Source organism: Cyprinus carpio, chromosome A2, assembly GCF_018340385.1.
Source record: "Cyprinus carpio isolate SPL01 chromosome A2, ASM1834038v1, whole genome shotgun sequence".
Taxonomy (NCBI): domain Eukaryota; kingdom Metazoa; phylum Chordata; class Actinopteri; order Cypriniformes; family Cyprinidae; genus Cyprinus; species Cyprinus carpio.
This window is the reverse complement of record NC_056573.1, coordinates 11,559,922-11,576,327: the sequence shown is the minus strand read 5'-3', so window position 1 is coordinate 11,576,327 and position 16,406 is coordinate 11,559,922. Positions and strand designations below refer to the sequence as shown.

Sequence of the window (16,406 nt, the reverse complement as noted above, 5' to 3'; positions counted from 1 at the left end):
GGCATCTGCTGAACTATTCTCCTTTCAGTTGACAACACATCTCCATTTAAAAAGACCGTTTGTCATTAACTCCCATGTCTGCGAGGAAACATGCAAGAAGAACAGGTTTGTGAATATGTAGATATGTACCTGAGACATAGATCCGATTATTTGGTTAATATGAAAACAAGCAAAATCTGGAAAATGTATTATAACTTCTTATTTCCATTTTAACATATACTTGATTTCCCATTTTTGTTTGAAAGTGCTATGAATATCATGGCAGTAAGCATGTTGACTTTTATACTTTAGCAAGAGGATTTTTATCTGAATACTACATGGTGTTCCCTTCACAAATTCATAGAATTCTTTTGAGTTTCTCTTCTGACGATTCATCATAACTTCTTAAATAAGTTGGAAAGTTTTATACTGATCCGATTAGGCAGGTCCAGTACTTCACAAAGTTCTTGGAGAATTTACATGTGTAAAATGGAAAGAAAACAATGATATTTACAGTACATGGCTCTCTATAATACTTTATTCTATTGTCAAAGGTGATATTTAGTGGCCAAATACCCCTCCTGGAAACCTCTATACGTTTTAAAAAATAAAAACAAATGTGAACAACCACAATTTCAAAAAAACAAAAAAAAAAAAAAAAACATTATTTCATTTATTTATTGTAGCTGAGTTACAGTGAGGCCAATCATCCTGTCGGGTTGGTTTCAATATAACGACTGTACATTATCCCTTACTTAATGTTCAGAGCGGAATTTTGCCATCTTTTAAACCCTAACTTGACATCATATAAATTTAAAAACAATTAACATCTTGATTTGGGGTTTCCATATTGCTAAAATATATATATACTTTAATTATCTCTAGTATTAAACATGTAAGAATAGTAACAAAAGAAGTCATTTGCATCAGTAAAATGTAAAAACCTTCACGTGCGTGCACAACACATGGAGAACTTGGCATTCATGGAAATGTTTTAGACTGAGTCATGGACTACACTCACCTGGCACTTAACGCTATGAATTATCGTTTGAACTATTGCGGACTTAGGTCACTTAAGTTCCATTAGACCTACACTCAAAATCAACATCGATAAAGATTTACAAAACACGGATGACCGTTGTCCACAGCCCTATCACGAGGGCTGCAGGCAGTGCAAACTCATCTTGACTGTGATCTGCGTTCGATTGAGACTTCCTGTGTGGTGGGAGAGCTGAGAGCAGGCGAGCGAGTAATCAGCACTGCCTACAGACTAGTTTACGGCAACGCTCTCTGAAATTGCCGCCTGGACCGACAAAAGTACTCGTTTGGACTTAATCGGGAATGAAACGCGTTATTCTAACTATAATGTTGTCGGATAGACGTTGAGTGCGAGAACTAGACCGCAAAGAGATCCTCGGTGCGGGTCAAGCACATCTCACCCGACCAACTGAAAAAGGAGGAGAGGCCAAAAAAAAGACAACTGCAACTGGAGGAAAAAAGTGTCTACAATCCTCACGGATTGCCACAACGTTGAAGATTATCGTGACATGATGGCTACGGAGGAACTCTACGAGGTGAATGTCGGCGATTTTACCGTTCGTGTCCGTTTAGACGCAGTTAATCGATTATATTTGCGTGTAAGTTGCACATATACGACGCGTCCCGAGGCTCGTGTGGACTGCACTAGCGAATAGTCTTAACAACCGACTTACTCGCTATAATACTAGTTAAAACTACGTCGCTAGGGTCGCATGCTAACAAAATAAACTAGTAGCTCGGGGTAGTGTGGAGCCATTGTCGTCACGGTTGTTAGTTTGCGGAGTTTAGTGTGGAGAGATGCTGGTGGAGGCAGTGGATGAGGCGGGGGAGGGAAGGAAGGGCACTTTGGAGAGTGATATTTCATCAAGCTAGCTGCTAACCAGGAGGTTTTTGGGGTGTGATGGATACAACAGGACAGCTGAAAGTCAACGCCGTCCAGTATGTTGTATTCAGCTCTGCGGGAACTTTGTTTCGCCCTCTTTCCAGCAGGACTTTAGCTTCATCTGCAGAGCGTTCAACCTGCTTGGTTCAGAACTAGCCATCCAGCACTGTTGTGTTTTGATCGCCTTTGCTTGGTTTAAATTTCCAATCATTCTCAAGTTTGGGGGCTGGTGTTATTATTAATTACAGTAAGCAGTCTGAACATGGCGTATCATTTCCCATAAAGAGTGCAGTGACGCTTGATGGATTGACATTCAATCTAATGACTGAAGTATGATTTAAGTTATTCACAGCGATATATCAGTTATCAGCCTTTTAAACTGGTGTTATGATGGAGAGTCTTTGGGGTGATCAGTACATATTGCATGTTTATACTGCATGAATGTACTTGAAGCATTCAGTCACATCAGTCCTCTGAATTATGTCAAAAATGGTTGCATCATGTATTGAGGATTGGTCAGATGAATATTTAGATACTAAGGACTACATATGAGATTAGAGTTGAGGTGTGTATTGGGATAAATTCATCAATTTGATCAAAGGCGTTAGAAAGTTGAGACAAAGAGAACAGATTTATTTAATCATGTTTGATTATTTTATAAATACTTGTGTGAATAATGTCCCCATTTTTAAACACCTTGATAATACTGTCCATTCAGCTGACTATACCAGAACTCTTAGTCATGATCCATTTCCATGTGTTTTCAAACGTATGGTGCTTTTTGGATGTTGCTTGGGCAAATTGTTTCTTTTCAACTCTTTGCACCCCAAATTTTGACTCATGCATAATCTTAAAACTAAAAGGATGGTGCTGGTGCAAAATCTGTTTTGTCTAGTCTTCTGTTCTCTACCTACTTTTTACCTGATGATGAGTGAGGAAATAATAAGGTCTTTATTTCTTTTACCGGGATATGCTGCCAACAGCCTCAGAAAGAAAAAAAGAAAGTCATGAAAAATAGTTTAGAATGTTGTGTGTTTAATCCAAGTGTATGGAAGTGTAAACATTATAGAACGCAAAGGTTCTGGATGAAACATCCCATCCATTTTCTCAGTTAGCGATAACATATTCATCTTTATAGACAGACCTGCCAAGCTTGTTAGCAGTGGTGTATGCTTCTGTAGTCTCTGCAAGTTAGTGTGATCCAAACCTTTTTAAAATTTTAATGAATTAATTTCCACTAAAGAGCTACACTACACATAAATTATAAGAGAAATCCAGCAATCAGAGAAGTCATTGTTACCATGGAAATGAGAAGATGACCTCAGCAGCGACCACCCGCTACTATAAAGCATTGCAAATAACATAATTGAGCTGAGCATATAATTGTAGAATGATATTTTGCAGTATTCAAATAAGTGAAATAGTTATGTGTATAATTAAAAACATTAAGTCAATCGTCTTACTGTACCATTGTTTCTGGTTTGATTGTCATCTTTATTGAAAATTGTTCTGAAATCCCATTCGGGAAAAATATGGGGAAAAATATTTCCAGAAACATGGATAATTTTGACTCTCTCATGAGCTGGAGAACTTTGCCCTTATGGTAAATGAACCAAATCACTAAAACTGTATGTGCATCCCAAGGGCATTTTGGTGCTTAATTATTTATGTTGTTCAATAAAACTGATAGATGGTGTTTTAAACATTTCAGCATGATTGTTGTAGTGTTTTGAGATGCTGCCATGACAAAAGAATGATCTGATTAACAAATTTAGGACCGAAATCGCACTTCCAATGTGATAAAAGGAACAAGAGCTACACCGTACATTTACAACTTGTAACATATGTGACCCTGGACCACAAAACCAGTCATAAGGGTAAATTTTTCGAAATTTATTCAAAGCTGAATAAATAAGCTTTCCACTGATGTGTGGTTTGTTAAGATAGGACAATATTTGGCCGAGATACAACTATTTGAAAATCTGGAATCTGAGGGTGCAAAAAAATTAATTCGCCTTTAAAGTTGTCCAAATGAAGTTCTTAGCAATGCATAATACTAATCAAAAATCAAGTTTTCATATATTTACAGTAGGAAATTTACAAAATATATTAATGGAACATGATCTTTACTTAATATCCTAATGATTTTTGGCATAAAAGAAAAATCAACAATTTTGACCCATACAATGTATTTTTAGCTATTGCTACAAATGTACCCCAGCGACTTAAGACTTAAGTTTTGTGGTCCAGGGTCGCATATATGAATTACAGACTGATGGGAAGAAAATAGAGATACTTCACCAGAACTTAAGTTAGACTACATGGATCTGTAAACGGTTTTCCAAATGCTACAGAAGAGATTTGAATCTCAAAATACTGTAGTGTAGGGATGTAACGATTAACCGCGAGCCGGTTGAAAATCGATTAAAATATGTGGCGATTCAAATCGGTTGATATGCGACAGAGAATGCAGTGAGGGTTGCTTTGACAACCCGTCTACTGCCACCGGTGGTAGTGCACGTGACATCACGCAATCTACGCACACTTGTTTTGTATACAAGTCTAATAACAGTAATAGTTGCAAATTGTTTTATTTAGACTATAAGTCTATGGTAATTTACAAATTAGCTCAAATGCCATACACAGCGTTTCCTTTAGATTGGCAGGTTTGATCAGCCGATAAGTCTTTCCGTGTGGCCAATGTTTTTCAAAATGGATTATGACACCATATTGTGCATTTAGGCCTATGCTTCCTTTTTACGACAAGCCACTCAGTGGAGCCAGCACCTGACAGACAGTAAAATGACCAATCGTCATTCACTTTCTAACGTGACGCAACGTTGTGTTACATACAATAACATGCTGGCATGCAGCAAAGTCTTATTGAAACAATACCGTGATACATCAGATCCGCAGCTCCGGTGCTCACGGGTGCTTCTAAACAAGACGCTGTTTTCTGGTGCACTCAAAAGCCAGTGCACTCCAGAGTAAAACCTGGGTCGACATGAGAACTCTATGTTAAGTAATAATAATGCGTTTGAATTTTATATGTTTATTCAGAAATATCCACTGTATTTGATTGGCCATGACTGGTGTAATATTGCATGTAGTGTACCTTTTTGTATGTTCCGGTCTTAATTGATGCTGCTATATGTTGATAACCAAGCATGTTATTATACACCTTCAGGCTTGTATTATTTTAACAATGAAACAGACAAGCAAAACAATCAGATCACAGACATATATATTTATTATTAACCAACTATCTCACAGACATATCTGTTGAACACATGAACACAATGGCCAATCTGAGCTGTTTAAGATCCACTCAACAGCACTCAAAATGCTTCATTGTTCAGGAAGTAAAGTAACCTGTGCATGCGTTTTATCTGATAACAATGTATTTTCTTCAATGAAACATGTAAGTGTTGATAGTGTTGCTGAATTACCTTGGATTTGAGCGAGAGTGAGCCTGCAGTGTATTCGCATGTAGCAACTGCAATCAGAGTGGCATATAAATGATAATCCGCTCAGGGCTCCAAACTGCGAATAAAACGGTTGCATTTGCGACCAAAAATATTAAATTTAAAAATAAGCATTTAATGACTTCTCCACTGGTGACTAGGCCTACACATCAACATGTTATAACTTAAAAATTTGCATGTAATGCCTTTTTTCCTGATTGTTTTGTGATCACATCATCTGATATGTTCACGTATAAAACAGAGATGATGCACATCAAAGTTTTAGCGGAAAAAAGAGTTTCAAACAGTCCTCATCTCTGCCACACAGCAGTGCTGACACACCTGATAAACACAGCTCAGATCGAAATGACGGAGATAGGCATGGGCTGATTACCGGTTTCAAGGTATACCACGATTTGAAAATGTCACGGTTTCAAAACCACTAATATTTTCCATTATACCATTCCTGCAGTATGCGCTGTTCTCCATGTCTCCTCAGAGACTGAAAGAGCAGGAATCCCTCAGGCTGAGTGCAGTGTAGAGAATAACACTGACCCCCCCCTCCTCCTGTTGGTGCGAGCGAGCGAGCGCTCAGTCACGTGTGTGTAGGATGGCCGAACTTAAGGCCCGGGTACACTTCACATTCAGCGTTCCTTTCCGACAGTCATTTAAAAAGAACACATTTCAGAGCTGTAACAACAATATGTGAAACCGTGATATTTTTGCTTAAGGTTATCATACAGTCAAAATCTCATACCGGCTCATGTCTAGACGGAGACGTAAGAATTAAAAAGTGAAGAAAAGCAGCATCTGTTTTGTGCTTGAACAAACTACAACAGGTGAAGCTGTCAGCTGTGTGGATATTGGCAATATCATTAACAATTCTCGTTTATAATCTTTAATATGGCTTCTTCTTAACAAGATCTTAGCTGTGTTCTGTTAATGTGTGAACTTCATTATTTGAAGCGCACCTGCTGTCCAATAATTGCAAAAAGCTTTGTGCATTGTTAGTTTTTAATAAACAAAGTATCAGCTTTAAAATTATTAAAAATTCATAACGAAATACAAACAATAAATACATTTTTTTGGCACTCTTTAATGTAGCAGGCGCGATCGTTTTAGCGCCTCAGTTCAAGCGGCAAGTAACCCATCAAATACACACACATACAAACAAACCCTCAAAAAAAAATTATTTGCCACCTAAGTTTTATTCTTATAGGAGCCAATGCCTCCTTACTCTATTTTTTTGTTTGGAGCCCAGATATACATGTACACACACATATACACTACCCCTCAAAGGTTTGGATCAGTAAGACTTGTCATGTTTTTTAAAGAAGTCTCTTATGCTCATTAAGGTTGCATTTATTTGATCAAAAATACAGAAAAAAAAACAGTAATCTTACAAAATGTTATTACAATATAAAATAATGGTTTCTATTTTAATATACTTTAAAATATAATTTATTTCTGTGATGCAAAGTTGAATCACAAACAACCAAAACTCCATTACACTGCTCCAAAAGTACTTTTGAAGTGTCAGTAAATGTGCTGATTTATTATTAGATTTATCGGTGTTGGCAACAGTTGTGCTGCCAAATATTTATTTTTTTTGGAAACAGCGATACCTTTTCAGGATTTTTTGATAAATAAAAAGTAAAAAAGAACAGCATTTATTCAAAGTATAAATCTTTTCTAACAATATAAATCTTTGCTATCACTTATCAATTTAACACGTCATTGCTGAATAAAAGTTTTTATTTTCAAAAAAAAAAAGAAAAGAAACAAAAAAAATTAAACACACCCCAAAATTTTAATAATACCTATTTAAAATAAAAAAAGACATCTATTTAAAATAAATGCTCTTCTTTTTAACTTTTTATTCATCAAAGAATCCTGAAAAAAAAAGTATCACAGGTTCCAAAAACAATATTAAGCGGCAGTTTCCAGCACTGATAATAAATCAGCATATTAGAATGATTTCTGAAGGATCATGTGACACTTTAGACTGGAGTAACGGTGGAATGTTTTTTTTTTTTTTTTTACACACGTTTTCAACCAAAAGAAAACCGTGCCTAACCATTAGCTTGTTCAGAAATCATGACGAAATCTTAATTATTAAAAAATAACATCAATATTCAAATACAATATTTTTGAAAAATGCCCATCCCTAGTCTGTTCATCACAAAAAGATATCATATGGCTTCTTAGGACATTGCTTATTATTTTTAATAAGTTCTGTCACCACTTTTATGATGCTTTAATTTTGCTTTTGCTTCCATTTTGTGAAGCTTGAAACCTCCAGTTGCCTTTTATTGTAACCACATTATACAGAAAACCTCCCAGAATTTCTCATAAAAAAGTTTGGAATGACATGAGGGTAATTGATGACAGAAAAAAAAAAAAAAAGTACAAAAATTATACATTTTTGGTAAGTTGTTTAACCCTGTGTGAGCTAAGTCAGTACATTTTAGTCAGTTTTAGTTAATGCAATAACATTAATTAGCATTTTCAGGAAAAATAAAATTCTGAACACATGGACCGTCACACAACATGAGGGTTAAGTGATACACAGCCAATAAACCATATATAGAAAGGGTGATGTTAAATATTAATTGCAAACTATATGACCATCCTCCATATCTCTGCACCAACATTTAATAATCATGAAACTATACCTCCTTGCTGGCCAATTTCAGTCCTGAAAATGTATATTGATAGAAATTGCCATTTCCTTCATAACAAGCTAACTTTTACTAGTGAATCCTTTTCTTAAGTTTTTCAATCTTTCCAACATATTGTTTTACATAAATTTCACTAAGCCATGCTTTATCTGCATGCCCCTCTTTAGGTGGAGAGAATAGTAGGCAAACGTAAGAACAAAAAGGGCAAGACTGAGTACCTGGTCCGCTGGAGAGGCTACGGCTTTGAGGGAGACACCTGGGAGCCGGAGAATCACCTGTCCAGCTGTGTCGAGTTCATCCATGAATTTAATCGGCAACGCAGCGAGAAGCAGAAAGATGGAAGTTTACTTCGTTCCACACGCAGCTCTCCCAGCACAGCCGGAGGCAACACTAGTATCAACGCCCGCAAACAAATCAGCAGGCCTCAGCAGTCCTCAGCGAGTCCTAGCACAGCGAAGACCTCTCCACCCACCCCGAGCACACCCTCCACAAAACGGCTTCAGCCAGCACAACATTCTCCGCACAACAGCGATGCGAAGAGTAAGCGTTCGGCTGGCGTGAGTAGCATCGGCAGCGGCACTGCCGTGATGAGCACAGTCACTGACACGGCTCCGGCGGCAGCGCTGACAGCTGCTCCCACTGTGAGTGCGCTGCGGCGTAGTATGGACCTGGCTAAATCTGGCATCAAAATCCTAGTGCCCAAGAGCCCAATGAACAGCCGCACTGACACAGAGGAGTCTCCCAGTGAGGCGGCACACAGTCTGGAGCAGGGAGGCCAAGAGCCAGATGCTGTGCCCCCTGAAGTGGCCTTGCTGGAGAAACCCCCCGGAGCTGTACGTGTACCGGGAGAGGAACGGGCTCGTATGGGCACAAGGCCCAGGACGCAAACGACCCTTCCGCCACCACAGATTCCCATCACCCCTGCTGCCGTCCGCACGTTAAACGGGAAAGGTAGAGTCATCTTGACTTGTACTGAGAACATTATAATACATTCTTATGAGGTTTAGCAGAGAGGGTTTCTGTTCCAGGACTGGAAGCTCCACTAAATTTGCTTACAGCCATACTCGTATAATTTAATGGATTGTGTGTTTACAGTCATGTAACAACACAATAAACACTAATAAACAAGCACTTGATAAATGAAAGCAAATGTGTTGCTGCAGAACATCAAGTATTTTTGAGGGTACCTCCTGGAGTTTTTTCAAAAGCTGTATACTCTGTTTTCTCGAATATGAAGAAGCTAGTTTTCCATCAAAATTAACTTGCAATGGTCTTGATTTTACTCTTTGTATAACAGAAGGAAATAATCACACCCTGATGTTTATGCCACTTATAAAATGTAGTATTAGGTCTAACTGGTAATGATTGTAATAATTAATTTTGGTACTTGTGCAGCCTTTTCATATGCAGATGACTTGGACTAAATTGGATTAATTTCAGGCCATGTTTTTGCATCCATAATATATACACACTGTTCAAAAGTTTGGGGTTGGTGAGATTTTTTTTAAATGTCTACGAATTAAGTCTTTCATGCTCACCAAGAATGCATTTACTGTATTTGATCAGAATACATGTAATCAGTAGTACTTTGAAATATTATTGCAATTTTAAATAACTTTACTTTTTTATATATACTTTAAAATGTAATGTACTCCTGTGATGGTAAAGCTGAATCAGCAGCATTACTCCAGTCTTCAGTGTCACATGATCCTTCAGAAATCATTCTAATATGCTGATTGGTTCTCTAAAAACATTCTTATCAATGTTGAGAACAGTTGTGGAAATTGTGATACTTTTTTTTTTCAAAATTCTTTGATGAATATGAGGTTTGAAAGAACAGCATCTATTTGAAATAGAAATCTTTTGTAATATTATAAATGTCATTGTTGTCACTTTTGATCAATTTAATACCTTCTTTAATGCATAATGCAATCTTACTGACCCCAACATTTTTTAAACAATAGTGTGGATTCAGATAAATTAAACTAATAACAAAGTATTCCCAAATACATAAATATTTACATATTTAAAATAATCATTTGATTATTTTTATATGTAAATATTTATGTATATACATAAGTTTACATGTATACTCACGTATATATACAATACACATGAGATTATTACTACTATAATATTTATGTATTTTATTTATTAATTTATGCTTTTGATGTTGTTTCATAGGAGTGACTACCCTCATAGAGGCCTCATCTGCAAATGGAACAGCCATTACACAGAGTGGTGCAGCAGGAGGGATGAGCAGCTCAGGGCTGACAGGCAAAAGGCGTTTTGAGGACCGTGCAACTTTCGACAAGCGTCTGCGCGTCAGTGTTCGTCAAACTGAGAGTGCTTACCGCTACAGGGACATTGTAGTTAAGAAACAAGATGGTTTTACACACATTCTGTTTTCTACGAAGACCTCTGAGAACAACTCGCTGAATCCTGACGTGAGTATATATTGCATGTTAGAAATAACTCATGTTGATTTGACTTTGTTTAAAATGCACAAAAATAGTTTTGACTATTTTTAAGTATCCTGATATTTCACTCATTGCTTTTTATAGTTTGACACCTCATCCTCTGAATTAAGGCCAGGTGGTATGATGCTAGAAATAAAAACATCTGATGCCATACAATAAACATAAAAGACCCAGAGCAGCGGCAGGTGTTTTTTGCCAGTTTCAGCCCAACGCAGTTATCATTTTCATGTACTGCGCCGCGTTTTTTATATAGCAAATGAATTTCCACCCATTTGTGCACTCATGGGCGCACTGGTCTGAAAACGAGTTGTGTTCAGGCGCATTGTTGGCTCATTGCTATTTTAAGGCAACTGAAATAGACTGCATCTTTGACCAACTGAAACCTGGTCTAAAGTCAGTGGCACAATATTATTATTTTTTTTGTTAATTAAAGAGCGTGTTAGTACTATGCCCCTATAGGTGGGTGAACAACGTGTGTACGCTCTGCTTATTACACACACAGGGCACGCAGCGCACAAACATGCCAAATATTAAAAGTGAAAGGATTACAATGTAAAAGATTATTATTGTGCCCCCATAGATGGTCTGCTTTAACCTTTTCTCTCTAGAGAAGCGTTCAGTTTTTGCTCTTGCAAATTAGCCATGTAAATAGCGAATCCGCCATGGCGCAAGCGCAACTGGCTTTTAAAGTGAATGGGAGATGAGACTCTGATTGGTTTATTGCATGTAAAACCCAAAACACACCCATGACTCATTAAGAGAATAGGTACAACCCTTTTGGACCATGTGCATGGCGCGCCAACCATTTTCCCCGCCGTTCAACTAGTGAAAGTGGATTCGGACACATCCTCCCTGTTGAAAAAAACAGAATGTGCTGGTTAGGTATGTTTTGAAGCATGACTGCTGGTTTGAGCTGGTTTAAGCTGGTCCTTAGCTGCTCAGGACCAGCATATGACCAGCTTAAACCAGCTCAAACCAGCAGTCATGCTTCAGAACATACGTAACTAGCATATGCTGTTTTTTTTTTTTTCAACAGGGCTAAGTGCACTTGCGCTGTGCGCTTTAGACCATGCGCTTAGATTGTTAAAATACGGCCCATAATGTTATTTCCAGACTGTGACGAAGAAAGGCACATGTAACGGAAGTCAGTTTGTTTTGATGCATCTATCTGCATTGACTAGATTTCCATCACGTATGAAATGACTCATTCTGTGTTATTGGTCATTCTACCCACCCCACTCTGAAGTGATATAACGTCATTCAAATGGTTTTCAGGTAATGAAAGAGGTTCAGAGTGCCATGGCCACAGCTGCAGCTGATGACAGTAAACTTGTTCTATTGAGTGCCGTGGGAAACGTCTTCTGCTTTGGCCTTGACTTCATCTACTTTATTAGGCGGCTCACGGATGATAGGAAAAAAGAAAGCATCAAAATGGCAGAGACAATCAGGTAAAAAATGATTGAGACAGAAATATTTTGACTGCTATTTTACTACCATATTTCAGTGAACTGTTTTGTAATAGTAGCTATAAATAAACCAATGTTTCTTCTGTTGTCTTCAGAACTTTCGTCAACACATTCATCCAGTTCAAGAAGCCCATCATTGCTGCAGTGAATGGGCCTGCTATTGGGCTTGGAGCTTCTATCTTGCCCCTGTGTGATGTCATCTGGGCCAATGAGAAGGCTTGGTTCCAGACTCCTTACACAATCTTTGGCCAAACCCCAGACGCCTGCTCCTCTGTAACATTCCCTCTCATCATATTAAACTCATCTACTACCACAACAATAATATGCCTCTACAAGAGCTTCCTATACTTTAATATTAAACATATTTACTTCCAGGACATTTATAGGTTTGTATTAGTGCTGTCAATTGATTTAAAAAAAATAAATAAAAATAAAAATCTTAAACTAATTAATCGCACATTTAAAAAAAAAATTTAATCGGGATTAATCCCACCTAACATTAAAGTTTTTAATATACTTTTATATTGCAATAATTTCACATTCAATCTTAAAATTATTGTAGAAACTATTTTAATATTTGTTTAATGGCTTCTTTTTATGATTTAAGGTGAGTATCAGTGAAACCAGTACTTCTGATGTCTCTATGAAATTGCCCCCCCCCCCCCCCAATATTTAACCATTGACTATAGCCATTCAACATTGAGAGCTATCAATTTTAACATTTATTAGACTTCTAAACTTCTAATTTAAGTGAACTTAAAACAATCTTCACATAAACCCATTACAATAAATGTCATATTTGTACCCTTCAGCAAGAAGGAAATGTACAGAAATTGAGTACATTTATCAAACACTAAATTCAAAATACAGATGAATCCATAAAGCTACCAAAGTTATTGATTTACTGTTTTTTCACTATCACCACAACAACCACATCATCAGCTTCAATATCTGACATCTGACACACATCGTATTTTTCCACAACTCTTTAACTTTTCTGACTCTCTTCAGGTCTTTAAGTCTCTAATGAGCTGATGAGTTGAATCCGGTGTGTTAGATGAGGGACTTTTGAAAACCACTGCTAAGAGCACAGTAAAACAGCGGACAGGAAAGGAAAATTAAATTTTACCTACATATGGCCTGACAACATCTCATCTGACCGCAGTTCACTGTTGTTCTACTGAAGCTCCTCGTCACCTGTACCTTTTCTCCACTCGTTTGACTTGCGCCTGACGCTGAGGTGAAGTTTGAGTGCATGTCTGAAAATATCCTGTTTGATGGGATCGTAATCGCATTGATTGCGTTAAATATTTTTAACATGTTAAACTGAAAAAAATGTATTGCCTGGGTTAACACTAATTTTGACAGCACTAGTTTGTAGTGTATATATATAGAGATGTATAGTGTTCCTGTGGCTCAGTGGTAGAGCATTGCATTAGCAGCGCTAAAGGTTGTGGGTTCGATTCCCAGGGAACACATGTTAGGTAAAAATTGTCGCTTTGGATAAAAGCTTCTGCTAAATGCATAAATGTAAATGTAAAAATGTAAATGTGTAAATATAAAAATAAGTATGTATAAATATAAAAGTCTCTGCATTTATTTGTTCAAAAATACAGTAAAACATTTTTTGGGGGGAAATATTACTACAATTAAAAGTGTCTTTTACTATTTTAATATATTTTAAAATGTGATTTATTCCAAAGCTGAATTTTCAGCATCATTACTCCAGTCTTCAGGGTCACATGATCCTTCAGAAATCATTCTAATATGCTGATTTGCTGCTCAAGGAACATTTCTTATTATTATCAGTGTTAAAAACAGTCGTGCTGTTTAATATTTTTGTAAACCGTGATATATATATATATATATATACATAAAAAAAAGAAAAAAAATGGGGAAGTCGTGGCCTAATGGTTAGAGAGTTTGACTTGTTTGGCCGGCAATACCTCGACTGAGGTGCCCTTGAGCAAGGCACCAAACCCCCAACTGCTCCCCGGGCACCACAGCATAAAAAGTGCGCCACACACCATGAACACACACACACACCGCAACGAACACACACCCAGCACAACAAAATTCTAAATGACTAATAAAATACTAATACATAAGAAAGAGAGTCAGTAATATTGGACTAAAGAGAGGTGAGACAGGTGCAGTGAATCAGTGTACACTTTTCTCATTGCCTCTTCATTCTGATTTCTTGTTTCTCTCCTGTCATGTATCAATGTAGGCTAATGAAATGCTACTGAGTGGGAGGAAGTTGACAGCTCAGGAGGCTTGTGCCAAAGGACTCGTGTCCCAGGTTCTGTGGCCAGGGACCTTCACACAGGAAGTCATGGCCCGTATTAAGGAGCTAGTATCTTGTAATTCAGTTGTAAGTCATTTTTTCATTTGTTTGTTTTATTTTTTTCTTGTCACATTTTCTTAGCGCATACATCTACACATTCCCCTCCACCTTTCATACCATTTTTTTTTTCTTTAATGGCCTCTCATTGTAGGTCATGTGCATTTGATCCTCAAAGTCTTTCTAGAAAGAAATTGGAAATAAGCTTATTCCTTAACTGTGACACTTTTAAACCCTTCTTTTAGACCTGTGAAGATTTTGAAATATTAGTACGTCATTTTATAGATTTATTTTTTGTTAAAATGCAGTTACAGTTAACAGTTCACTTCTGTACAAATTCACAATGCATCCACATCCATAAATCATGTGCCTTCTTTTCCTTTTCTTCCTTATTTTGTGCCCCTCATTTTATTTGTCATGGTGACGCTGCCGGAAACACTGAAGGTTCTACGTGAGTCCAAAGCACTGGTGAGGAACATTAACCGGGCCGCCCTGGAGCAGGCCAACGAGAGGGAATGTGAGGCACTTAAGAGGGTCTGGGGCTCTCCTCAGGGCATGGACTCCATACTTCAATATCTCCAGAAGAAAATCGATGAATTCTAAGTCAGTTAAATGTCCTACGGGTGTCACAACCTCCATCCTCAAGTGCCTGATGTTATTTAAACAAAGTTTGCCAGTGGTTACTTTTTTAGTAGGATTATGATGGAACTCCCTAAAAGAGAAAGACTGGCGTGGTCAAACCCGCACTTCATCTTCGTCCAGGACGTATTTCCTTTTCCTAGTCTCATTCTGCAACACTTGATAATGACTTTAATGCAAAGTTGTGATAAATCTTGCACTGTGCAGAAGGACAAATTGCCTTGATATATGTAAATTCCTGTCATCTTTCTGCTCAATCTCTTGTATCAGGACTAAAGTAATGAATTGCTTTGTCACAGATTTGGGCTACTTTTCGAAGCACCACCTATGCAGGCTGATTGAGAAAAGATGGATAATGTCAGTGTAATTTAAGAAAGGGATGCGTGAGATTTGAATGAGTTGAATTTTGCGCTCGTCTTAGTTTGGTTATCGCTACACTAACAGACTGTAATTAGAATCAAGTCTTTAGTTAGTAGCAGGCTTTTCTTCAGTCGGTACTTTATTTATTCAGCAACTATAAGGCATCTCAAGCCTCGTTCACCTCGAATATTCAGGCAAATCTTGCTGGCATTTATATCGGCCAGCCCTTTGAAGTAATTTTTATGAATGGATACAGTTAAATCAAGAAGAGCAGACATTGAAGCCAATAAAAATTACACCATTTAGTATCAGTGCTGTTAAATAGAGTTTAAAGCTACTAATGCATTAAAGGAAAAGCACATTGAATTTCCGACTTGCATGATAACGATCAAGTGAACAAAATGAATACTTAAGTACATGTGGATTTGCAAGATGCTGGCTTAGTGGGAATTAACAGTTATTTGTATCAAAGTTACATTTTGTACGTTTTGCTGGCTTCATTTTAAAAGTTTTCTACTTCGAATTTCATTTGTATGTTCTTGGCATACAAACTGTTTGCTTTGGAGTAACATGCCACCAAATAATTTTGATGTAAATGTTGTTGACACAATAATTCTAATTTAATAACTTATGACATTATGTAATTGAATGGGGTGTGTTCCTCGTGAGTCCATAAAGGATGCTGGTGTTTTAAATCATCTGCATCCTTTTGTTTCTGCTGGTTCAAACAGACTGGACTGCTGTATCATCAGAAGAGCCCTGGAACCATCGCTAAGGGAAGATTCTACTGAAATCCACCCCGAACATCTGTAGTGACTTGCTAGTATGCACTGTTATTAAATAGAATGGCTTTCTTTCATTACAATTTTTTTATAACATGGATGGGCTTGGAGTCAGAAAATGGGTTGAGACGGTCCACAGAAAAAAAAATTGCATAAAAAAAATGACTTTGCGAAGTCCTACCTCTCAAAATCCATATTTAGATTTTTTTTTTTAAACAGTGAAGCGTTCTGTTCAAATTGTAGTTATTTTCAAAACCTCATGCTACATCTATGCACTATTTCTTACTCCA

General features: G+C 37.3%; 1 protein-coding gene across 1 annotated transcript; it reads left to right on the top strand.

The window, feature by feature from the left end:
* The first annotated feature begins 1,176 nt into the window (after positions 1 to 1,176).
* On the top strand, positions 1,177 to 16,193 carry LOC109077981 (chromodomain Y-like protein). Its single transcript, XM_042772956.1, has 7 exons — positions 1,177 to 1,553; positions 8,213 to 8,996; positions 10,230 to 10,492; positions 11,801 to 11,973; positions 12,087 to 12,296; positions 14,221 to 14,365; positions 14,780 to 16,193. The coding sequence occupies exons 1-7, from the start codon at positions 1,527 to 1,529 to the stop codon at positions 14,936 to 14,938; spliced, it is 1,761 nt and encodes a 586-aa protein (XP_042628890.1). The 5' UTR covers positions 1,177 to 1,526; the 3' UTR covers positions 14,939 to 16,193.
* The last annotated feature ends 213 nt before the right edge of the window (positions 16,194 to 16,406 follow it).